At 52.6% G+C, this 25,391-nt stretch overlaps 1 protein-coding gene across 2 annotated transcripts in view; it reads left to right on the forward strand.

Moving 5' to 3' along the window:
* LRP1 (LDL receptor related protein 1) overlaps nt 1–25,391 on the forward strand; it is an 81,435-nt gene that overhangs the window by 4,282 nt on the left and 51,762 nt on the right. The window contains exons 1-11 of one of the 2 annotated variants that reach the window (XM_023513603.1): nt 4,117–4,152; nt 4,531–4,653; nt 7,935–8,072; nt 10,356–10,475; nt 12,167–12,295; nt 12,402–12,665; nt 21,248–21,410; nt 21,519–21,741; nt 22,736–22,925; nt 23,335–23,478; nt 24,628–24,864. In XM_023513603.1, the coding sequence (XP_023369371.1) occupies nt 8,006–8,072; nt 10,356–10,475; nt 12,167–12,295; nt 12,402–12,665; nt 21,248–21,410; nt 21,519–21,741; nt 22,736–22,925; nt 23,335–23,478; nt 24,628–24,864 (1,537 nt within the window). In that variant the 5' untranslated portion in view covers nt 4,117–4,152; nt 4,531–4,653; nt 7,935–8,005. Of the gene's footprint in view, nt 1–4,116; nt 4,153–4,530; nt 4,654–7,934; nt 8,073–10,355; nt 10,476–12,166; nt 12,296–12,401; nt 12,666–21,247; nt 21,411–21,518; nt 21,742–22,735; nt 22,926–23,334; nt 23,479–24,627; nt 24,865–25,391 lie in introns of those variants that run through there. The other variant, XM_003790547.3, reaches the window with a different exon arrangement.

The following is a 25,391-nucleotide window of genomic DNA, read 5'->3' on the forward strand; positions in this document are numbered from 1 at the left end:
GGGTCCGGGCTGGGGATTCGAACCCGCCACCTTAGGTGTACGTGGCTGGCGCCTTAGCCGGTTGAGCTATAGGCGCCCAGCCTCTTGTCTCTCTTATCACCATCCTTTGTGGCGTTCTCTGCCCTGACTCTCTCCATCTCTGTCATATCTCATTTTTCTCTGCCTATCTCCATTTACCACCTTTTAGGCCTCTTGGTATCCCGCGAGCTACCTGGGAGTGACAGTCTTCTCTGGGCTTTGCCACTTGCTCCTGAGCTCCCACCTCCCCGTCCATCTGAGTGTCCAGCTCAGCACACATAGAAAGTCCCTCTACTTTCCTCCAAGTTCTAATTTCTTCTTTCCCCTCACTAATTTTGGGAATGTGTTTTGGAGAGAGTGTTTCTGGAAGAAAGGAACTTGACACCCTTTGTGGGCTGAGAGGGAGAAAGGAAGTACGTGTATTTCAGATGGAAGGAGGGAGGTTAGACTCTTGGCAGAACTTCCTCCTGACCAGGAGCAGGAGCCTAAGAAGTAGAGAAGGATGTAGGGAGTGGGGCAAGAGCTAGAGCTTTTACTTCTGGTGAACGTAGGTCACGCGTGTCTGGTGAGGTGCGGGGGGTAGGTGGGGAGAGCTAATACAGGCCTGGTGACAGATATGGTGACCTCTGGAGGCATTCTAGGGGTCTGGATTTTATTTGTGGGGAAAGGAAAAGATGTTGGGGAGGTCACAGGTCAGGCTAATGTCCTGCAGAGTCAATATTGACTCAGAGTAGAAGGGGAGACCCTTCCCCTTCCCTGGTGATCTAAGCCACCCTGTCTGTCCAGGCCGCAAAGCAGAGGCCTAGACTCAGGAATGACAAAAATGTGTCTGAGCCTCTCTGAGCTGCGGGAAGGAGCCATGGGGTAACACCCAAAAATACATAAAATTCAGTGGAAAGCTCTCGGTTTGGGTCTGGGAGGCCTTTGCTGCCCCGCTCCCATATGTTTGAAAGTTCAGCTTCCCATAGGCTCTGCCCCTGGGTTCCCCCCTTCCCTTAGATTTGTCATGCAGCTCACTTTAGAGACCATCCCCCCACCTATCTCAGAGGGAGAGCCTATCTCTCACTCTGTGTCCACTCTTAAAAAGGGCCCCAGGGTCTCTTTCATGCTTTCCCCAGCCTCCTTGTCCTATAGGAAGCAACATCTGGGGTCTCAGCACTCTTCGTCATACCTCAAGGGGTATGGCAGGATAGGTCACCCTCCTCTCCAGAACATTTTCAGGGCATGGACTTTCCTATTGCCCTCTCTTCTCTGGCCAGGCATTCTCACCCTCCTCCCCCACACCACCCCCCAAGGTCCCAGAATGGGACCGAGGATGACAGCCAAGGCTCAAGCAAGGCAGTGGGGTCTGTGTTGTGTCTGGACACACACCCAATCCTACACCTCCTGCCCTGGCTCCAGCTTGGTGACCCTGGGGGCCATGGCTGGGCTAGACGCCTGGGTTTGGGGGGGTGGGCAGGGTGTTGGCCCAGTTAGCATGGCGGTCACATTCATCTACAGGCAAAGCTGAGAACAGACGGCCCCTGTGTCCTGGTGTTCTTCCTGCAGCCTCACTCCCTCTCCTCCCTCTCTAGTTCCATCCTCCTCCTCCTCCCTCCTGTCTCACTCCTTTCTGTCCCATTCTCATCCCTCTTCATCTCCCCTGTGCCCTCTCCTCCTGTCTGATTCCTTACAGTCAGTCCCTCTCCACACCCCCAATGCCAGAGAAGGAAGGTCTCCTCTCTTAAGCCAACTTTTCCTACTCTGTTATGGACCACTCTGGGCCTCAGTTTCCTCATCCGCAAAATGGAGATTGCATAGGCACCTCTCTCAGGGCTGTGGGCTTCTAAATGAGGCAAAACACAGAGTGTTTCAGATCAGCAGCTGGCACTTAGTGACCGTGCTAAAAAGTGTTAGCTTATAGCATCAGGAAGCACTGGCCCTCAAGGGGTGGGAGGCAGGGCCGGCTGTTAGTTGCTTCTGAACTTTCAACAATGTTGTTCCCTAGTCTCTACTGCGGTCCCCAAAGGTATATTTTCTGGTGCTGGATTCAGATACAGAAGGCTCAGCTGAGGGGAGTGGGGTTGGCTTTGCCTCTAAGCAGATTATAAGTTTTCTACCCCACCCCCAACTCAGAGCAAGGCTTCATGGGCTATGGAGACTGCCCCAAAGTAGGTTATTTGTTTCTTTCCTGCCCTCTCCCCCTGAAGGAAATCAAAGACAGGCCTCAGCCTTCTCACTCCAGATTCCGGGGCTCTCTCCACCTTCCCTGACAGGAAGAAAGTTCTTTCCCATATCTCTCCATAATCCTTGTGCTGCCTTGGCCTGTGGGAGATGTGTATCCCCCTAAGTCCCTGTACTCCCGGGCCTGAGGAGATGCTGCTAGGGGACAGGGGCCCTGCACTCTCCTGGTCCTTCCACTAGCCCCCATCCCCCACTCCCCTCCCTCTGCAAGAGCACATCTGGTTTGTGAATCTCTCTCATTCCAGCTTTCGGAGTTTGCCAGCTGCTGTTTCCTCTGTGGAGTTCAAGCCAAAAAATGGGGGTGGGGGACAGCCGGGGGACTAAGTGAGGGCCAAAGGAGGGGGGACTATGGCTAGGATGTGGACTGGAGGGGAGGTTAGAATGACCAGCCAGTGACCTCAGGCCCTGACTGTGAGATCTGCTGAGGGGAGGAGCAGGGACACGGCCCACATCCCAGGTGGGGAAGGGAAGAAGTGGGTGGCACGGGGTGGGTTTGGAACCCACTGTTTCTGGGTTCCAAACATGCCATCTGCCTCTGCGTCCCTGTCCACCCCTCTCTCTCCCCCCAACTGGCCTCGGCTGGTCAGGGGAAGTGGACGGTTCTCCAGCATGCTAACTAGGCTGTCAGGCTGTGTTTCCCGGGAAGACCTCACAGCTGGCCCAGTGGGGCAATGAACTCAGCATTATCCACCTCCTCAAGGGGCCTTTATTCCCGGCTCAGAGTGGAAGGGAGAGGAGGGGTGGGTGGGGGGCCTGGCTAGGCCATCCTTGATGTGTTTCCTGAACTCGGTCATTCTGGCCAGGGGCCTGAGTGCAGTCCCCTCTGCCAGAGATGAGGGTTAGGGAGGGAAGACATCTCCACAGGCCTCCACACATTCCCTGCCCACCCAGAGCCCAACATCCTTTCCTTATTCTCTGTCTCTGTCCTGCATTGGATTTAGTTGTGTACAGTCTTCCCGGGGAACTATGGCTCCTACGGGGTGGAGGGGGCATCTCACCCTTCCTTGGCACCCTAGTGCCTAGTGCGGTGCCTGGCACAGGGCTGGCCTCCAGTGTGTGCCAGCAGAGCAGAAATGGAAGTGACACAGCCCAAGGAAAAGGCAATGAAGGGCTGGGAGCCTGGGAAGCCAGCCCCAAGTGGGGGAGCAAGAGGTGGGCGACTTCACTTCCCCTGGAGGATGTGGTGACAGGAGTTGGGAGGACAGTTTCTTTCAGGGGGATTGGAGGACTGATGTGAGCTGCACTGATTAAATCCTGGTTTTGCCCCTGTCAGCTATATGACCCCAGGCAAGTCATCCTGCCTAGTTTCCTCATCTGTGAAATGGTGGTATTAGTCGTCCCTACTTTTCATCCTGTGGAGGGAATTAAATAAGATGATACTTGGAAAGAACTGGTTTCCCAGAGTGCCCAGCACATGTGCAGCCTGTAGTAAGAGTTAGCTGTTAGCGTTCTTATTTCTCCTTGGGGAATGATGTAAGAGAATGCAGAACAAGGGAGGCTGGGGGTGGGTGGGAGGGCAAGGAAGAGAGTGATAACTAACTTCATAGGCTGTGATGTGATAACTAACTTTATAGGCTGGCTGGGCTGAAACCAGCTCCTGGAGGTCATCCCAGCCATCTCCTGCCTCTGCTCCTAAAGTCTGTTTTCCTGAGCAATCTTTAGGTGCCTCTTACCTCTGAGGACGTCTACCGAAAGTGTCCCCTGCCCCAGGTCTAACCAGCAAGAGAGGCTATGTCCTTAGAGAATGGAGGTGGAAGCAGGGCTCCTATCCAGCCTGGCCCTGCCCTCTTGTCCCCTGCTGATCCCATTCTCTAGACACTCCCACGGTTCCTGCCTGGTGGGGCTGGGTTGGGCATGGATGAGGTGATGGATCAAGGGACCAGGAGTCTCCAGAGGGCAGGGAAAAGAGAGGTCAGAAAAGACTGGCCCTGGGCTTCTAGTGGGAGTGGGAAGAAGATCAAGAGAAAACATGTTGAAGGCCTAAATGTCCTCCCACTTCGCCATCACTGTGGATCATCAAAGCCAGGGGACATGTGTGTCTGAACAGCCAGGGCCTTGACCTTGGCTTCTAGGGACAGGCAGCCTAGGGTACTTGGGTGGGGAACAGTAAAATGTGCTCCTGAAGCCTCCCCTACTCACCAGAGCAACCCAAAGCCACCCCCTTGGGGCAGAGTCTAGTCCAGCTGGAGATGGATGCTGGGGAAAGAAGAGGAGTCCTGGGGACTTTTAGGTCCACAGAGTTGGCTTCTACCCTTCACTTATACCCCCCTTTTGTTGCTTTGCTCCTAGTCCCTAAGACCTGCAGCCCCAAGCAGTTTGCCTGCAGAGACCAAATTACGTGTATCTCCAAGGGCTGGCGGTGTGATGGGGAGCGGGACTGCCCTGATGGCTCTGATGAGGCCCCTGAGATTTGTAAGTATCTTTTCTGGATCCCCCTCCCCAGACCCTTGACTTATTCCTCTTCCTTTGGCAGATGTTTGGGAGAAGGACAGGTGATCTCTAGCCTGATGTGGACCTTGCTCTGTGATTTTATTTGTCCATGACACAGTTCAAACTGTCCTTTCTCCTCTTCAAAGTGCATGGCATGGTGCCTGTGCGCTTGGAAATGGCACCTCAGGTTTCTCCCTCAGCCACTACCCCTCAAGCCTGTCAGAAACAGCATTCTCTTGGCTGACAGCTTTGCACAAAGACAACCTGGGCTCCCTTCCCTTCCAGTTCTTCCCTCTTCATCCCACTTCTGAGCTTCTCTGACCCTTGATGAGAAGCCCACAGGTCTTACTGACTCCCCTTCCATCCTTGGGCTTCCAGGCCAAAGGCCACAGGCTCTTGCTCAGCCCTAGTACCAGAAGTCCCACCCACCCCTGTGCATTTCCCGACACCCCCTCCTTCCCCTGCCCCCAATAAGTGGTGTAATCAGAGGCAGCTGTTTAAACTGGGAGAAAGGTCCCTGCCCAGCCTTCCCCCTGCCAAGGTGGTGGTGGGGTGTTGGTGGAGGACTTGTTGGCGGGACCCCAGAGTCCTGGGCAGCTGGCAGAGTCCTGGAGTCTCCACCTTTAGCCTCTCTCCTGCTTGGCTAATCTGGGCCAGGGTCTAGGTGACCCTGAATTTCTGAATCTATCTCTGTTCTCTTTCCCAGGCCTTATTCTGCTCCAGTCCTGTCTGTGTCCTGTCCTCACTTTCCCACCCATAATTATCAGGGGTAATTTTAGGGCTGGAAAGAGAGCTACTATGCTCTTCTCACCTCACACCCTGCCCTGGGGGGCCAGGCCAGGGGCACTCCAGTGAGTATATCTCCAGCGGGGCCAGTTCAGCCTGGAATCTCTTCTGATGCCACCTGAGCCTGTCACATTTCTGACCCTGATGCTTGGGTGTTAGGAGTAGAGAAAGCTATGTAGATTGACCAGATCTGGCTCTCTTTGTTCATTTTTCTCTTAGTAAACCTCACATTATATACATTCCCATGCTGTTCACATACTCACCCTGCCTTGGACCCCACCCCATAGTCACACACAGGCCCACCTGAGCCCTGGAGCACCTGCCTCTGCCCACATAAGGGCACAAATACATCCTCATAGCAACATAGAGTGAACACTCTCAAACATGGATGCAGAAACACAATCTATATTCAGACAGATGCCTATGTGCACTCACACAGACTCACAAAAGGACATGGAAACTCATATCCTGAGGCCAGAAGCACCAGTACACACAGAGACACACAGATACACCATCACTCACACCATTGCACACCACACACCTACTTCTTAGGCACACACGGGTAGGTGCAGGAGTGCAGACACTCTCACCCACACATACTGTCCAGGCTTAGGGCCAATAGGCAGTGGTCTGTCTGTCTCTCTCATTCATTCTCTTGGGCAACAAAGAAGTTCCAAAGATATCACTAGTTGGTCACAACCTTTGACCCTTCCCAAATCCTTCTATCAGGCTAACTGCTCTTGGGGTCAAAGTCTAGAGTAGTGCTGTCCAGTAGACATATATTGCAAGCTGTGTATTCAACTTTGAAACTTTCTAGTAGCCACACTGAAAAAGGTAAAAAGTGGGGCAGCACCTGTGGCTCAGCGGAGTTGGGCGCTGGCTCCATATGCCAGATACCAGGAGTGGTGAGTTCAAACCCAGCCCCGGTCAAAAAAACTGCAAAAAAAAAAAAAAAAAAAAAAGAAAAGAAAAGAAAATGAAAAAGGTAAAAAGAAACAGGGGAAATTGATTTAAATATTTTATCTTATGTATCCAAAATATTGCCGCTTCAGTATAGTATATTATCTATATAAAATTATCAGAGATATTTTGGCTGGGCACAGTGGCTCATCCCTGTAATCCCAGCACTCTGGGAGGCTGAGGCAAGAGGATCACTTGAGCTCTGAACTTTGAGATCACCCTAAGCAAGAGTGAAACACTGAGGCCAGGCACAGTGGCTCACATCTGTAATCTTAGCACTTTTTTTTTTTTTTGAGACAGAGACTTACTTTGTCTCTCTCAGTAGAGTGGTGTGGCATCACAGCTCACAGCAACCTCAAACTCTTGGGCTTCAGTGATTCTTTTGCCTCAGCCTCCCAAGTAGCTGGGATTATAGGTGCCCACCACAACACCTGGCTATTTTTTGGTTGCAGTTGTCATTGTTGTTTAGCAGACCCGGGCTGGGCTCAAACCCACCAGCCTCAGTATATGTGGCTAGCGCCCTACTCACTGAGCTACAGAGCTGCCCAGCTACTTTTGGAGATGAGGTCTCGTTCTGACTCAGGCTGGTCTGGAATCCATGAGCTCAGGTAATCTACCTGCCTTGGCCTCTCAGAGTGCTAGGATTACAGGCATGAGCCACTACACCCGGCCCAGTCTTAGCACTTTGGGTCTCCAAGGTGGGTGGATTGCTTAAGCTCAGGAGTTCAAGCCCAGTGTGAGCAAGAGCGAGACCCTGTCTCTACTAAAAATAGAAAAACTAGCTGGGAATCATGGCAGGCACCTATAGTCCTAGCTCCTGGGGAGGCTGAGGCAGGAGGATAACTTGAGCCCAAGACTTTGAGGTTGCTGTGAGCTATGATGATGCCATGGCACTCTACTGCAAGTGACAGAGTGAGACCCTGCCTCAAAAAAAAAAAATTATTAGAGATATTTTGCTTTTTTTTTTTCAAGTATTAAGTTTTCAAAATCCTGTATATATTTTATACTTACAGTTTGAACTAGTCCCATTTCAGGTGCCCACAGCTGCACGTGGAGAATGCTATGTATTAGACCATGCATTTCTAGATGTGGCATTGCTCTTGGTCCCAGGCTCTGTGACCTGGAGAGCTATGGGAAGGAGATGTTCTTTGTTATTTGAGTTTCTCTGCCATAGACTCTGCTTCTCTCAGCTCACCAAAACTGTTGCCTCTGACCTCAGCCTGTCTCCCGAGCAGACAACATTGAGGCATTAATGTTCATAAGTGTGGGACTTTGGGGTTTGGACTCATTACTCAAGGACTATCTGGTTGCTTCCAGATATGGCTACTGTTGGGAATGGCATAGAAAAGCTGTAGGTGGAAGAATTTAACCAGGCTATGAGGCCTCCTGAGATCTAAAAAGCACAGGTGTCTCAAACCCCATTCCAAGTTCATCCCCATCCCCTACTTCTAGTGAATAGCTGCCCAGAGAGCCCCCATCACCAGTGTGGTCATTCTGGCCCCTCTATCTGCTCCCAGGTCCACAGAGTAAAACCCAGAGATGCCAGCCAAATGAACACAATTGCCTGGGCACTGAGCTGTGTGTTCCCATGTCACGCCTCTGCAACGGGGTCCAAGACTGCATGGATGGCTCAGATGAAGGGCCTCACTGCCGAGGTAAGGACTCTTCCATGCTCTCTAGTCCCATATGGGTGCCTTGAACTCTCAGTGGGCACCTGGTGGGATTGGAGGCCTGCCATCTAAGACTGTCCTCGCACCTTTCATGGAGATAAGGCCTTGTTCTCATTCCCTGCCTAGATTTGACATGAGACAATAGAGGAAATTGGTAGGCCCCTTGACCTTGAAGCTTGGCCAAACAGTTCTGTGAGCCTCAGTGACGAGCCCTGGTCTAAGCACTTCCCTCTGGCTGTGTGTGCTTGCGCAAGTCACTACCTCTCTCCAGTCCTCAGTTTCTCTTCTGTAAAGAGAGATCAGTGTCTTCATACATGTTTTTTAGTAGCATGGTCCTTTCTTTAAGACAGTGGTTCTCAACCTTCCTAATGCTGCAGCCCTTTAATACAGTTCCTGTGGGTCGCGACCCACAGGTTGAGAACCACTGCTTTGAGAGGTTTTGTAGTTAAAACCTGAGTGCAAACACAGAGGAGCAAAGATGCTGTGATTACAGCTGGAGTTAGGGATCTAGAGTTTCGTTCCCCTGCCACCCCCACCAGTGCCCCGGTAGGCATCCCTGGAACTGCAGATCTCTGAAGGACCCTGAAGCTGCTTGGGGCCCTCCTGCTCTGATAGTCTGTATATTCCGAGGGGACTCATGGGAAAGCCATCCCGGCTGAGGAGGGAGAACTAGCATCATAAATCAGAGTCTTCCCATCTGTAGCTCAGGTCACCAGCTAGCTATGCAGTCCTTCCCCTGAAGGTCCCTGTGGACTATAGAGAGTCTTAGCTACTGCGCAACTGGGGAAGAGTCCGTGAGATGGTGGAAGACACAGCCTTAGGCCTGCACTTCAGGAAGTAGTGACTTCTCCCTTCTACTGTCCTCAGGGTTTGGGCCTGGAGCAAGAGGCTGCCTTTGAGAGGTCCTAAGCCAGGCCTGGAAGGGACAGGCATGGTGGGGTGGGGACTAAGTCCTGTGCCATATGCATGTCAGAAAACATCTGCCTGTAGGAGGAGACACGTCTGGCTCCTGTTCACTCTCTATAGGGAATATGTAGCAAGGGAGTTTGTGGAAGACATTTCTCCTTTCCTTTGGTTGGTCTTGCACGTTTCCATCCGAGGAACCTCGGATGCAAAAGGGGGTGGGCCTAGCTGGGGGCTGACTTTAATTGCCACTCACTCCTTTTTACAGGATGGTACATGTTCAAGTTTGCTTCCTTTTGATTATCTTTTCAATTTCAAAAACCACAAAGAACCTCAAAGACCTAGGATTTGAACTTTCTTCTCTGATATTACAGAAGCTGGGCCTCCTCATCCCCCCACGCCATATCCAGAAGAGAAACTCTTTTCTAGGTTTTCCAGAGCAAATGATATTTTCCCCTTTTGTGGGGGAAGCTTGACAGGCAGCACAGATGGGCTCTCGGGTGGAAGTGGGGAGGAGAGAGAATAGCTGGGCCCTGGCCCCCCATCCCAGCTCTTTCTGGCAGGCTTAGTGCCTCTAAACGTCTTAGCATCTTGGGCGGCTCTCTTCTAAGGGGGGTGGGGGGAGTGGGAGTGTGAGGCAGCTGGACAAAAGGGTCTTTGTGGCCAGGCCGCCTGGCCCCACGCAAGGCCATTAATTGGGTCGCTGGTCTGGGGGGGGCAGCTGCTCTCCCACCTCTCCCCCCGCCTGTCTCATTCCCTTCTGTCTCCCCTGTGGAAGTGGGTCAGTGGCAGGAGAAAGATTAGAAAAAGGATCCTGAGGGAAACAGTTTTGCTCCTCCTCCCCATCCTCCACCTGGCCCTCAAGACTTCTCTCTGAGACTTCTAAGGCTCAAGTGATGGGTTTGAGTGGTGCTTCCAAGCTAGAGCTGGGATCCTGCTGAGACATATTTGACTGTAAGCCCACTCTTCACCCACAGATGAAGCCAACATTATAATCCCTGGGCAGTGCAGACAAGAAGCATATGAAAGGGATAAGACTCACTGTCCCTGCTTCTTGCTGACCCCATCAAAGTATCAGAACCCCTCCCCATAGAGACAGAGGTGGTCCAGAGCAGCCAGAGCAGGGAGATGTGGATTCTAAGCCATAATTGCCTGCGTGACCTTGGGCTTGTCTTACATCCTCTCTGGGCTTCAGTTTCCTCTCGTACAAAATATAGAGGATGCCCCCCAAGGCCCCTTCCATCTCTGGTATGCAGCCCTTAGAAGTGGTTTCTGAAGGTTGCCTGGAGTTGGGAGAAAGTTGTCCTCTGGATGTGGCTGCCAGGTCTGGAGGCCTGAGTGTGTGTCTCTCCTGTCCCCACACAGAGCTCCGAGGCAACTGCTCTCGGCTGGGCTGCCAGCACCATTGTGTCCCCACACTCAATGGGCCCACCTGCTACTGCAACAACAGCTTTCAGCTGCAGGCAGACGGCAAGACCTGCAAGGGTACGTGAGTGCTCATGGTTGGGTATGCATGTGTGAGTGTTGGGGGCAGGCAGAGTGGGCAGAGGCAGGGCCCTGGCTGGGGCAGGAGAAAGGGAAGGAAGGTGCAAGAGAGGGAGGGCTCCCACTCAGGTGCATGGACAGGAGCTCTACCATTTGCTTCCACCAGACTTTCCAGAAAGTCATCTTAATGTTAATTATAGGTCATATGTGAATTTTCTTGTTGTAAAAAAAGTAAAGCAGAGTCCCCTTTGACAAATCCCCCTTAGTTCTGGTCTCATTCCCTTCTCTGTGGAGTCAGCTCTATAATCCATTTGCTATCTCTTTCCAGGATCCCTTTAGTGTGCATTTGTGGACGTGTACTTAGGGAAAATTTATTTTATTTTATTATTATTATTATTTTGAGAAAGAGTCTCACTTTGTTGCCCTTAGTAGAGTGCTCTGATGTCATAGCTCACGGCAGCCTCCAGCTCTTAGGCTTAGGAGATTCTCTTGCCTCAGCCTCCCGAGTAGCTGAGACTATAGGCGCCCACCACAACGCCTGGCAATTTTTTCTTGCAGTTTGGCTAGGGCTGGATTTGAACCCACCACCCTCTTATATGGGGCCAGCGCCCTACTCACTGAGCTACAGGCGCCGTCTACTTAGGGAAAATTTAATTGGAAGTAGTGCTGATGTGTGTGCACTCTTTTTCACATAAGTTTCATATCATACTGTATGCCCCATTGTCAATGGTTTTCACTCATCAGTATTTTCCAGGGACTCTTTTCTGTGTTAATATGCAGAGATCTACATCATTTTTTAAAAAACCACTGTGATGTGAGACTATTACCACAGTTTACTTGGCCATCTCCCTGTTGATGACTAAAATATTCCCAATCTTTTCACTGCTACAGGCGATACAAACTCTTCTGTTTTAAATTTGGCTCCCTTGGGTCTCTGTGCAAATGCCACCATGTTGGTGCAGCCATTTCTGACCCCTCTAAAATCACACCCTACCCCCCCATCTCCATCCCTTTTCGTCTAACATACACTTTACTTTTTTGTTTCATTTATTATTGAAATAACAAATATTTCGTTTTTTGTTCAAATATTCCAAGTTTTACGAGGACAGCAAAGTGGGTCTATTGTAAAATTCACTAGGTGTTTCCCTAGTGCTGGCACATAGTAGGACATCTTTTCTGAGTGGATAAGTGACATGTGCATGCATCTTTCTCTAGAGTAGCTTCTAAGACTGGACTTCCTGGACGAAAAACTTTACATGTTTCATTCATGCTGTTATAGATTCTGCCAAGCTGTCCTTCAAAGTAGCTATAAGGGCTCAGCGCCTGTGGCTCAAGTGGCTAAGGCGCCAGCCATATACACCTAAGGTGGCAGGTTCGAATCCAGCCCGGGCCCGCCAAAACAACAATGACGGCTGCAACCAAAAAATAGTGGAGTGCTGTGGTGGGCACCTGTGGTCCCAGCTACTTAGGAGGCTGAGGCAAGAGACTCGCTTGAGCCCAGGAGTTGGAGGTTGCTGTGAGCTGTGATGCAACGGCACTCTACCCAGGGAGATAGCTTGAGGCTCTATCTCAAAAAAAAATAATAATAAAGTAGCTATAAGGATGGACACACTGGTGGTGTCTGAGGGGCACCTACTTCCCTGCCCTCACCACATTGGAAATTGCCCCCTCCTTTGCCCTTTTCCTGGCAGACTTTGATGAGTGCTCCGTGTACGGCACCTGCAGCCAGCTCTGTACCAACACGGATGGTGCCTTCACTTGTGGCTGCGTGGAAGGGTACCTGCTACAACCAGACAACCGCTCCTGCAAGGCCAAGAACGGTGCGTGTGGCCACAGTGTAGGGCCCTCAGTGCTGCTGTCTCAATGGGGGTGGCCTGAGAGGTCTGAGGGCCCTGGCTGCACTGACTCTTCTCTCCCCAACTCTAGAGCCAGTAGACCGGTTCCCTGTGCTGTTGATTGCCAATTCCCAGAACATCCTGGCTACATACCTGAGTGGAGCCCAGGTGTCTACCATCACACCTACTAGCACACGGCAGACCACAGCCATGGACTTTATCTATGCCAACGAGACTGTATGTTGGGTGCATGTTGGGGACAGTGCTGCCCAGACGCAGCTCAAATGTGCCCGCATGCCAGGCCTAAAGGGCTTCGTGGACGAACACACCATCAACATCTCCCTCAGTCTGCACCGTGAGTCATCTGCTCCCAGCTTGGGGGGCAGGGAAGGGCAGGGGAGATGGGCAAGAGGTACCATGTCTGGAGAAGGAGCAGAGAGTTAGCAAGGTCAACCCCTGTCTGTGGCAGGAGCCTGGTCAGGGTGCCCTGACTAATGCCAAGGCAAGGGGCTAGAGACGCGACAGAGCCTGTTTGGGGCAGCACAGAGCTTCCTTTCCTCTCTGAGCACGTCTCTGATGGCTCCTGCATTTCTGACCCAGGGCTGAGAAGCCAATGAATGATCCATCTCCAGAGACCAGGGACTGTCCCTCCTCTGAGAGAGCGGCACTTATTAGACCACAGAGGGACTTTCCCGTGCGGTGGGAACCAGGACCAGAGAAAGAAGGAGCTGGAGCCCACATAGCCCTGCTAAGCTGCAGCAGAGAGTGAGGGGAGGGGGTCCAGGAATGCCTGGGTCTTCGGTCAGGTTCCACTGTTTCCCTGAGGGGGGCAGTGGCCCCTGCATGGGGGGCTATTTCTGTGGGACTTTCTGGCAGTGAATGTGTGTCAGGGTATCCTGGATGTCCCCATGCATGCTCCATCCCTGGGCTGTACTTTCCTGTCTTAGGGGTGGGAGGTATCATGGGCCAGGGCAAGAGCATGCCTGGGTGTAGATCCATGCCTGGAACAGTCCCACTCACCTCAGATGTGGTCACACAAACAAACACAAAACCCTAACAGCTTTGAAGTCAGAGTCAGCATCATCACATTTCCATAAAATGCACCACAGAGCTGAGGGGAAGGAGCTGGCCTGTAGCTGATCTGACCCCCTGGGGGAGAATAACTTGATCTATGACCTTGAGTAAACCAGAGCTCCCCATCTCTGCCTTGGTTTCCTAATCTACATAATGCATCTGAGCTTGTAAAGGACAGCACATGTTTGAAGTTTCAGGGTGTTAACCATGGGCCCCTCTAGAAGATCTTCAGATTCCTTTATTCAGCCCCCTTGATGACCCACATAGAAACAGAGGTCGCAGGAGGTCACATTCCGAGAAAGGGATGGGGGTGTCCAGAGATGGTGGTGGCAGGGCTTCCTTGAGAGCCCTCCCCCTCTGCCACATCTGGGACTCCCGCTCCTCCAGAGTATGGCTGATGGTGTCTAAGGCTCACCTGTGATCAGATGTGTTCCTCCTTGGGGTGCTGCCTGGAGGCTGCCAACCTGGTTGGCTGAGCTCTTGAGGAGTGGGCCGCTCGGGAATCCCACGGGCAGTAGTGTGGAATTGGGACAAGACTCCATGGTGCAGCATCCCTCCCCTTGCTCCTGGTCCACTGCCCTTCCCAACAGGCTTATGGACTAACAGCTTCAGCACTGCCTCAGGGCCATAACATGGGCTTGTAGGTGGGTGACTCTGGGCTACCTGGTGGGAAGCTTCTCAACTTCTGCTCTGGCCAGGTCCCCTTACCTGATTTCCTCCCCAGGAGAAGCAGGAAATAACCAACAGGTACCCCTCCCTTGGCAAATAGATTTGTCTTGCCTCCCAGTCTGCTAGACTCATTGGGCCCCTCTGGGGCAGAGTCCAGGAGGCTGGAAGAGTCCAAGGTTCTGGGGGGAAATGCTTGTGGGGCAAATGAGTAGGTTCCTCTTGCCCCAGCTTCTGTCCCTTCCTCTCTGCCCTCCCCCACCCCACACCCTTGCCGCCTGAATGTCTGGCTGTCACCCTGAGGATGGTTGTTTTTCTCTCATCCCACAAACTAATTATGGGCCCTGAGCTGAGGATGTCTAAAGTGTCTCTCTGCTAGTACCCTCCCCGTCCCCAGGTCATTGCTGTCCCCAGGAGAGGCTGGCTGGCCTGCCCTGATGTGTGGGGTGGCCAGTCCCAGGCGCTCACCTGGCAGTGCCTGCTGGCCTATAATTAGCTCCCCAAGGAGGATGAAGAAGAAAGGCTGCTGCTTTCTCCTGCTTTCTCTCTGCCCTCCAGGGCAGGCCCCCCTGGAATCCTCCCATTCTTTACTGTGACTGTGACCTCTGTTGGAGCCATGCAGTTCAGCCCCATGTAGGAGGGGTAGGCACAGAGGGAGGAGTCTAAAAACCAAGAGGTGTTGGGGCCAGTGAGGGCCTGCTCATGTGGGGCAAAGGGGGAGCCTGCCCCAGAGAAAACTCTGGAAACAGAAATAGAACAGAAAGAAGGAAGGAGGCCAGGAAGTGAGCCTGGTTCACATGGTTCCTGGGACACGTGAGCCAGACCTGCTCTGAGTCCCGAGATCCCCTGAGGCCCCTCCAAGGCCCTGCTGACCCTTCCTGCCCTGGCCCCAGCATCTTCCCTCACCTGGGTTGGGTGAGTTGTCTCTTTCTGTCCCACCTGGGATTGTACCCCAGAGCCCCTCCTCCCCTCTGTTGCAGCCCAGTGGGCAGCCTAGCAGGCTCCCTTCCAAGGCAGGTGAATGGGATGGTGGAAACCCCAAGAGAAGGGAAGAACCTTAGCAAGTGCCAAGAGCAGCCCCCTGGCTTTCAGTCTCACCTGGTGAGATGGGTGAGATTTTCTTTGTAGCTCCTATAGCTAGCATATCAAATCTATGATTTCATAAATTGTTTAGAATGCAGCAAAATAAGAAAAGAGATTTAAAGGACTCAGTAAGTAAATAATAGCGCAGCTATTAGTAAACATGGTGAGCATTTTGAAAGTGATACACAAAAGACTAAAGTTCTGGAAATAGAGGCTCAGAGGGGTCACAGGCCTGGTAGTCTCAGAGCCAGGGACCTGGCCTGCCCCACCTCTGACCATGCTCTCAGGGAACTCCAGCCCCATCCTGCCCTGCAAGGCTGCCCCTGCTCAGGGCTGGGGGTCCAGACCCCCAACCCCAGCCCAGCCCAGCCCTGCCTCTCCTAAGCCAAGCACCTCTGAAGGCTGGATTCCCTTCAGCTTTGAGAATATTTCCATTGCAGAGGGAATGAGGCAAACTGCAGGAGCTGGGCCCTGGCATGTGTAATGAGGAGGGGAGATTGTGAGGTTGCAGATAGAGGCCTTAAAGGAAATAGGTTCACTGAAGTTGCTTGCCAATTTTGGATTGTTTGTGAGAGTATGGTCCAGAGGGGCCCTGGGAGATCCTAGTGTTTCCCACCCTGCACCCTGCTGCCTAGAGATGAAGGAGGTGGGCAGGGATTTCTGGAAAGGCCCCCTAGGCTGCAGGCAACGAGGTTGCGAAATGGGTCCCCAAGTCCAGCTGGCTAAATGGCTAACTTCACTTTTTCTTCCTCTGTGTGTGTGTGTGTGTGTGTGTGTTTAAAATCACCACAGGAAATGGGGTGGTGATTTGCCTAGAGGGGCAACAAGAAGGGCAGACCACAGACCCTTTGAGCCCATGATGAAGGGCCCCCCCACTGGAAGGGGAGCTGTTTCCTCACTGCCCTGGACACCCCCAGGACCTCTCAGCCTCCCACTCATGCCCACAAAACGCTTCCAGACTTGGGCGAAAGCTACCCCTCCTTCTTGGCCTTCTAACCCATAGGGTGTCAGATTATCTGGCCTTGGGCCCCCTGCATTCTGGCACTTTTGCTTCCCATTCCCCTCTGCATTTCCCAATCATTAGCAGCCCTCCCGGGCCCTCCTCTTCTAGCCAGGGCCAGCCTGCGTCTCCAGGCTCAGATCCAGCCCTGTCCTCTCCTCCCCCGCTGTCTCCTTGAAGTTGCCTCTCCGCCCAGCCAGCTCCCAGCACTCCCCTCCCTGTTTTCAAGCCAAAGGAAGTAACTTAAGCAAGAAAGATGTCTTTTAGAGTCCAACAAGGATTTCTTACTAGTGAGAAGACCCTAGGATGGTTTGAGGAAAATCTAGGCATCTCATCCCTGGGATCCAGGATAAAATGCCTCCCAGGGACCTGAATCACATGGGAAGGGAGCAGGGCCTAACCCCAGGCTGGACCTGCAAGCAGGGGCAGGAAGGGAGCCCAGGGGCAGGAGGCAACACGATGTGACTAAGCTGTAGGCTTGCGGGTGGAAGGAGGAAGAGCTGAAGTCAGGACCTGGCAGAAAACAAGGAACACAAGGCCATGTCATTCAGCAGAGTTGCCGCCACCCCTGCCCTGTAGTTTCCTCCCCACCTTTTAAGTACCCAGACTCTTTTGTTTTTGAGACAGAGCTTTACTATGTCACCCTCGGTAGAGTGCTGTGGCATCATAGCTCTTGGCAACCTCAAACTCTTGGGCTTAAACGATTCTGTTGCCTCAGCCTCTCAAGTATCTGGGACTACAGGTGCCCACCACACTTGGCTGTTTTTTTGCTATTGTTGTTGTTTAGCAAGCTCTGGCTGTGTTGGAACCCACCAGCCCCGGTGCATGTGGCCAGTGCCCTAACCACTGAGTTACGGGTGCCAAGCCAAGTCCCTAGACTCTTGATCATCTCCCCAACCCTTTGGGTAAGATCTCCAACTAGGATGACCAGTGAGACCGTCCCAAGGAGGATCTTGGGAAAAACGGTGTCCTGATGTAGGACAACAAGTGAGGACTCGATCTTCAATAAATATTTGCTAAACGGATCAATACCTATGTGTCAGGCACTGGAGACCGAGATGAAGGGCAGCGCCCTGACCTCACAGTATTACAGTCAGGTGAACAGGCCATGATGAATGAAGCTGTGGACGCCTATGAAGCCTGTGACAGAGAAAGCTTCCTTCTGGGACCCTGAGCTGAGACTTAAAGAATAGTGGGCGTTAGCCCCGACTGTCCACTAGGGCCTACCTGTAGTCAAGAAGTCACAGGCTCTGGTTGGAGGCACAGATGGCAAGTTAGTGGAGAAAGTGGGAAAGGATGGGATGGGGAGAGAGAGGACAGTGGTACAAACCTCAACTCCTGTGTGTGGAGTTTTTGGGCCCTGTGCTGAGTGCTATTAGCAAGTGGCCTGGTAATACAGACAAAAGGGCAGTGAGTAACTTGTCTGGACACCCACAGTTGGGAGGTGACAGATCAGAATTCAAACCCAGGCTATCAGTGTCTAGAGCTCAGCTGGGTCCAGGGCAGAGAAGAGTGTTGCGGGGAGAAGTGGGAAGGTTCCCTGAACAAGGGGCAGAATCTAGTGTGTTCCCTGGGATGTGTTTAAGATGGAAACAGGATCCTTCTTTCCCATCCAGGGGCTCTAAGCCATGTCCTACGATCTGTGGGTGTGCAGAAGTGTTGGGGCACATTTTCTCCCCCAGATTTCTTTTTCTTTCTTTCTTTCTTTTCTTTTTTATAGACAGAATCTCACTTTATCACCCTTGGTAGAGCGCCATGGTGTCACACAGCTCACAGCAACCTCCAACTCCTGGGCTTAGGCGATTCTCTTATCTCAGCCTCCCAAGTAGCTAGGACTACAGGCACCTGTTACAATGCCTGGCTATTTTTTTGTTGCAGTTTGGCTGACGCTGGGTTTGAACCCACCACCCTTGGTATATGGGGCCAGCACCCTACCCACTGAGCCACAGGCACTTCCCCACCAGATTTCTTTATTTTAGAGAAAGTGATTGGAATCCTGCGTGAAGCTAGGGTCTTCTTGGGCATGGGGTGGGAGCCCATGTTTTGGGGAAAGCAGCTGCTATTTAAGGTTGTACCTCCTGAACAGTATGGATGATGGAGAAGTTGAGAACCACTGGAGCTGCAGGGAGTGCAGAATGCTGAACCCTGGCGTGGAGGGTGTGGGGGGTCATCAAAGACACACACAAGTCCCAGGTCTATTCTGGGGCCTGGAACTGAAAGTCTTCAGTGACATTCGGGTGGCTGTGGTTTCTCCTCTGACTCCTGCACCCCCACCCAGCTTCCTAGCCTCCCTTGTTATGCTGGAGTCCCCTGATCCACCCCAAGCTTCTGGGGTCTTGGGAGACCCCTGATCTACCCAAGCTCCTCCCACAACATAGCGTTGTCCTTCCTCTGGGTTGGAGATTCTCCTGTGCTCAGGATTTGGAGCCTTTGGTCATAGCCTCTCCATAGGTGCTCTGAGACAGGTTAGCCCTGAGCAGACTGGGCCACAAAGGGACAGCTGTCCTCTGGTTTTGTGGACCTGGAATGCTTAGGTACTTGGGCTGTGGCCACCTGAACCCTGATGCATGGGACAGAGGAGAATGGCCCAGACACCACCTGTGGGGAGCCCTGGGGGAAGTTCCTTCTCCAGCTTTGAGCCCACCTTTCTAGGCTGGCCTTGGAGTGGAGACCAAGTGCATGAGTGTGTGTGTTTTTGCTTGCATGTGTGCATGCAAGCGTGTTTGCTGAGGGACCAACAGAGGAATCTGAACTTTAGGAGAGAGGAAAATAAAGTGGTGGAGGGAGTTGGATAACAAAGGATTTTTGCTTCCAACTAATAGTCTCCAGCTGCAAAAATACCAAAGGGGAGGCCGGGCAGGCTGGGGACTCCAGCTCTTGCCAACTCCTCACCGGCCCACTGAGTGGGGCCCTGCTTGGCCTTTGGAGAGGTGGAGGGGAGACCGGCCAAGGGTAAATATCTGACAGCAGGGACGATCACTCTGCCTTCCTTCTTGGAACTGGGAGGGAATCCAGGACACATCCTGAGGCTGGGGGGATGATTGTGGAGCTGCACCTGGGATGGGGGCATCAGATCTCTGCAGGTTCCTTCCTCCTCCCCCCTTGCCAAGGGAAGGGTGGATGGGGGGGTAGAGGCAGGGTGTTGCCAGCCCTGGGGCTGGGCAGTGACTCAGGGAAGCCTCAGGAAGTCGGAGAGAAGGACATAACTGTACCAGCTGGTGCTGGGAAAACAGTTTTCACTGATGAAGTTCATACACATGCCAGCAGTCCCCAGACCCTTGCAGTGCCCACTGAGTAAAGGGCACGAAGCCCTGCTTGACTTTCAGCCACACTGCTGGCTGCCTGGGGCTGCAGGCAGTTCCCCCGCTTCGGGGCTTCAGTTTCTTTGGAGTTGGCCCAGCAGTGTTCATTTTAATCTGTTTTCTCTGTGGTAACGGTGTGTGCAGCAAAGAATTTGGTGGCCTTGCTCCTGCAGTGGGCCCTTTCCTATGCAGGCTGGGACTCCCTGGGCTCCTCTGCCCCCTCTCTGTGACCTTGTTGGGATGGGACAGCATTGGGGGCCCAGAGGAAAGAGCATCTGGGTTTCGGGATGCATGAGCACTTCCAGGGGTGACACCTCAGCCCTGTGACATCCTTCTCCAGTCATCTCAGGATGGGGTTTAGCAGAGGGGACCTGAAGAGGAAACTAGTTTGATGAAGACCTCAAATTGGCTTTTTCCCTTCCTCCCCCCAGACTCGGTCCTGTGACTGTGAGTCAGTGTCAGGGCCCAGCCAAGTTCCTTGGGAGCCACGTTCCTGTTCCCTTTGCCCCCACCCCCTTCTGCACCCACTGTGAGGAAACAGCCCCGAATCCCTGCAGGGAGGAGAGGGATGGAGGAGAGACTGAACAGAGCTCCACATCAATACCTACAGCTGTGTGAGGCAGAATAATCCTGACAGGATTGAGAGTGGGTAGTGGGGGGTAAGTTTCAGTCAAAAGCAGGTGGTCCAAATATTTCTTTACCTGGTGGGAAAATCAGTGGAGATGGAGTTCAAGGTAGAGGTCCCCAGAAAGTCACTGTCTTAGGAATTCCTGACTGCAAGACACATCACCTCTGATGGTGTTAGTTGGAGGGGGCGGAGGAGACTGGCAGGGTCCTTGTCCCTAGACTTCCTGTGCCTGGCCCTGCCCCACCTTTCTTTGGCCCTTCTTGGCCTCTTCCATCTGCTCCCTAACCGTGGCATAAATGGAGTGTGGGCATCTGGTCTCCATCTTCTTCACCCACTCCCACTTTCCTTCAGGCCTCAGCCCCCTCTATTTCTGATCCATACCTTAGTTTACCTTCAGAGTCCTTTCATAGCGCTTTTCTTAGACTCTTGCCCACTTTGTCTGACCCTTCCTAGGACACAAGGAAATTGAGCAATAGGAACACTGAAGAAACAGAGGAATAGAATGAGTAGAGGAAGTTGGGCCCATGTCATTCATTTCCAAGCTTTTGCCCCTATTGACCTTCCCTTTTTGATTTCTATGGAGTCCATCTTTTGAAATACTTTTCTCTCAAATTGGGTTGATTAATATGTAGCCGGCATTTTCCTTTTTTAAATTTACGCAATATGTAAGCTTCCAGTCAGTCCTTCTGGTTAGCATGAGATAACTAGACTTACCATAGAAAGTTGATAGAAGTCTAGCCGAAAGCAAAGGTAAGTTAGCTGGATTCTCTTATCTCAGGTAAAAGAAAATTAAACAAAAAATACTGAAATGAGCTAGTGGGCCTGTCCTCTCTACCTTTTGGTGCCCCAAGAAGATGGTCCCTGTTCAAAGAGGGGCTGGAGCTGGGGAAGCTTGCCAATCAATGTTTACCCAAGGCCTCCCCGGTACCTCCCCTGAGCTCAGCATGAGGAGTGGGCTGCATGAGGACATTCTCTTTGGAGAGACCAGATCGCCAAGGATACAAAGCAAAATGTGACACTGCCAGTAATGCCCACGGGACCTCAGGGAAGGGAGACAGCTGCAGCTGGGTGGCGGAGGAGGGCAAGAAGGTGGGCTTATAGGTGTGGGTTCTCAACTGCACAGGGTAGGTGTGTCTGCAGGAGGACCCACCCCACCCCATTGCTCTTTCATTCTTACTCTCCAGATGTGGAACAGATGGCCATTGACTGGCTGACAGGCAACTTCTACTTTGTGGATGACATTGATGATAGGATCTTTGTCTGCAACAGAAATGGGGACACATGTGTCACTTTGCTAGACCTGGAACTCTACAACCCTAAAGGCATTGCACTGGACCCTGCCATGGGGTGAGAGTGGCAGGCGAGGGCTTCTGGTCCTGGAAGGTGGGAGGCAGAGGCTGAGGTGGGAAGGAGGTACCTGCAATGAGACCCCATTTAACCTGCACCTCCCCACAGGAAGGTGTTTTTCACCGACTATGGGCAGATCCCAAAGGTGGAGCGCTGTGACATGGATGGGCAGAACCGCACCAAGCTGGTTGACAGCAAGATTGTGTTTCCTCATGGCATCACACTGGACCTGGTCAGCCGCCTTGTGTACTGGGCTGATGCCTACCTAGACTACATCGAGGTGGTGGACTACGAGGGCAAAGGCCGACAGACCATCATCCAGGGCATCTTGGTGAGGGAGCTGTTATCTGAGGCTATTGTTGTGGGAACCATTATCAAGGGCCTGCTGGTGAGGGAAGGCCTTTTAGGGGAAACCATTCTGCAAGCCTCCTACTAGGGGGAGGACACTATGGGAGCATGGTTGCCCTGAGCCCTCTGGTGGGATTGGGATGGGCATGAGCGATTCAGAGAAATTATAGGATATGGCTTCTGCTCTGATGGGACCAGTCATTTTTTGATGGTTGAAAAAATCAGGGTTCAAAGAGATTAAGTGACTTGCTGGAGCTTACGAAGCTGGGCAATAGTACTTGGAACCTTGCGGGCTCAGAGGTGGCACCTCTACTATGGGATAATTAGGGTGACCAACCATCCCAGTTTGCCCGGGACTGTCCAATGATAGCCCTGAGAAGTCTCATGAACCAGCAAACCCCTTAGTCTTGGGAAAACTGGGACAATTGGCCACTCTAGATAAGCTAGGTGGGTGGTCAGGCTGTTACAGGGCTTGCTTGGGGCAAGTGTGTGTTCTTAGCACACTCACAGCCAGTGGTTAGAGTGAGACTAAGAATGTTCTCTGTGGATCGTTTAGGGCCCAAGTCTATTTCAGTCTACAATCATGAAGGCGTCTATTGCACACCTAATTCTGTGAGGGATATAGCTACTTCCCTCGAGGGTCTAAGTATAGTGGGTAGTCCACAAATCTCCACACCAGACACTGGGTAACAGGGTGTCACCAGAGAGACAGAGGGTAGAAGAAGAGAAAATCTCTGACTAGAAGATTCCCGAAGTTCTTCAAAGAGATGATCTGTGAAGGGTGAGTGGGATCTTGGCATGCAAAAAATCTCAAAAACAGGATAGTCCAGCCAGAGCAGACAAGAGTAAAGCAGAGAGTTTAAAACAGAACTGTAGGGTGGATTTGGGAATGCAGGTAATGAAGTCTGGATGGAGGCTGAGGGATGGAAGGACCTTTTTCTCATCTCGTGCTGACCATTCCTGCCTGCCCATCTCAGATCGAGCATCTGTACGGCTTGACTGTATTTGAGAATTATCTCTATGCTACCAACTCGGACAATGCCAATGCCCAGCAGAAGACGAGTGTGATTCGTGTGAACCGCTTTAACAGCACCGAGTACCAGGTGGTCACCCGTGTGGACAAGGGTGGTGCCCTCCACGTCTACCACCAGCGGCGCCAGCCTCGAGGTGAGCGGGGCTCCCAAGCCCCTGCTAAGCTGGCTCTCTCTCACAGTGGGTCTGGGCCCTCAGGATCATAGCCCCCCCTGGGCCCTTCAGTGGGGGGCTCCTGATTCTTTCACCATCCACCCCAAGTGACCTGCCCTGTCACTTCCCCCGCCAGTCCCTTCAGCCTCTACATCTCACTCTCATGGAGCCCATTCTGCCCTCCCAGTTCTCTTGCCAGCATCTGGCTGTAGGCAGCCCTCCTGAGAGAGTCTGGAGGCTGTGTTTTAGCAGGCAGAGGAATACCAGTGCTTTGTTTTCCAAATCCAAAAATGGAAGAAGAGGCACAAAGAGCACAGCGGGGGGTGTGGTGGGGTTCAGGAACCTGGGCACAGTGTGTGTGAGTGTCCTGCCTGCTCTCCACCTCCCCCAGTGAGGAGCCATGCCTGTGAGAATGACCAGTATGGGAAGCCGGGTGGCTGCTCCGACATCTGCCTACTGGCCAACAGCCACAAGGCGAGGACCTGCCGCTGCCGTTCAGGCTTCAGCCTGGGCAGTGATGGAAAATCGTGCAAGAGTGAGTAGCAGGGAAGGGGTGTGTGCCTCTGGGATGGGACGGGAGGGGATCCCACACATTGCCCACAGCCCGACTGCTTCTGCCTGAGATACAGAGAGATGAAGGAAATCTCTCGAAGTGTCGTTGCTAGTGAGGGACTTGAACCCACCTCCTAGAAAAGCACTATTCCCACCACCCCGTGGTGGGCTCCTTCACCCAGCAAATACCCAGTGAGTGCTCAATGCGTGTTTGGTACCACTGTGGCAATAAGGATTCAGCAGTGAATGAGAGAGGTGCTCTCCCTGGCCCCGTGGAGCTTATAGTCTGATAGGGGAAACAAACAAATGTAACTTTAGGTGTTGATTGGCTTTATGAAGAAAATAAAGAGTAAGTGATGATAATGAGGGCTTCTCTAAACATGTGGCATTTAAACTGAGCCTCTGTACGTGGGGGAGCCAGCCGAATGACTACCTGAGGGGCGAGCATTCTGGCAGGGGGACCTAAAGCCAGCGTGAGCCTGGTGCCTGGCATGCCACAGCGACCATCCATCGGGGCTGCCTGCTGTGAGGGAGGCCAGACAAGGAGGGAGAGGGTGGATTTTAGTCTAACCTGAGAAGTTCACAGTGACTTCTGAGAAGAGAAATGAGGTGCCTAGATTCACCTTGATAGAGAAGTCATGCTGCTGTGGGTGAAGGATGGAGAGTATAGAGAAGTGGCCAGGAGGCTATTTCAGTGGTATAGGCAAGAAGTGATATGGTTTAGAGTAGGATCATAGCGGAGGAAGTGGTGAAGGTGATCAGATTCCAACATACTAGGGCTGTCCAGAAAGTATCCAGCCACATCCTAGGCAAAAGAGAGAGGCAGGCAGGGCTGGATGCTTCCCGGACAGGCCTTGTAAGCAGCGGGCAAGTAACTGAAAACCTGCTAGCCTGCCCCCTTTTCTCACCACTAGAGTTCGTAAGTCAAACCCCCAGAAGACTGTTGTCCAGGACCCAATGTCACATATGTTAGCGTGTCTATGGTCTGACCCCGTCCCAGAGCCCCACCTCTCTCGAATCTCCTGACCCAGTACAGCCAGGCTACTTGCAGGCCTTTGTGCCGTGGGCCAGAGGTGGGGTGATGGTCATGCGCGTGTGTCTGACTTTGGGTTCTGGTTTGTGCCCCCCCTAGAGCCAGAGCACGAGCTGTTCCTGGTATATGGCAAGGGCCGGCCAGGCATCATCCGGGGCATGGATATGGGGGCCAAGGTCCAAGATGAGCATATGATTCCCATTGAAAACCTCATGAACCCCCGAGCCCTGGACTTCCATGCTGAGACTGGCTTCATCTACTTTGCTGACACCACCAGCTACCTCATTGGCCGCCAGAAGATTGATGGCACCGAGCGGGAAACCATCCTGAAAGATGGTAAGCAGGAAGCCTCAGGACAGGACTCCCAGCACCTGGCCCACCAGAAGGGAAGTGGTCTGGGGCCGAGGCCTCTCTTTCTCGGTGCCTTCTCTGCATGCACAGGTTCCCTGCTGACTGGCTGCCTGGGCTGGTTGGCATGGAGATGAGGGGATAGACAGATTGACCCCTGTGTAACCCTCTTCTTGGCTAAGCCGAAAGGAGGCAGGAGGATGGATGGGTTAGATGGTGTGGGCTGTCCTTGCCAGCCCTTGGGAAAGCTCAGGGTCTCTCTACCATTGGCTCAGTGCCCTGGAGCGGCACACAGCATACAGCTGACAGAGGGTCAGGCCTTGAATCGGGACTGGGCCTGCCAGATGGGAGTAGGGCACACCCATGCGAGTGTGCACACACAGGGTCTACATAGGCACCTTCCAGCTGCCAAAATCTGCACGCTCACATGTCCTGAGAAAACTTTGTTTTGCGAATTGAATCCAGTTTTTCCCTCTGGCCTGCTTGGGCATTGTCTTCTGACTATGCACGGAGGA

This window comes from Otolemur garnettii, unplaced genomic scaffold (assembly GCF_000181295.1).
Source record: "Otolemur garnettii isolate 467f Iridium unplaced genomic scaffold, OtoGar3 scaffold00043, whole genome shotgun sequence".
Classification (NCBI taxonomy): Eukaryota; Metazoa; Chordata; class Mammalia; order Primates; family Galagidae; genus Otolemur; species Otolemur garnettii.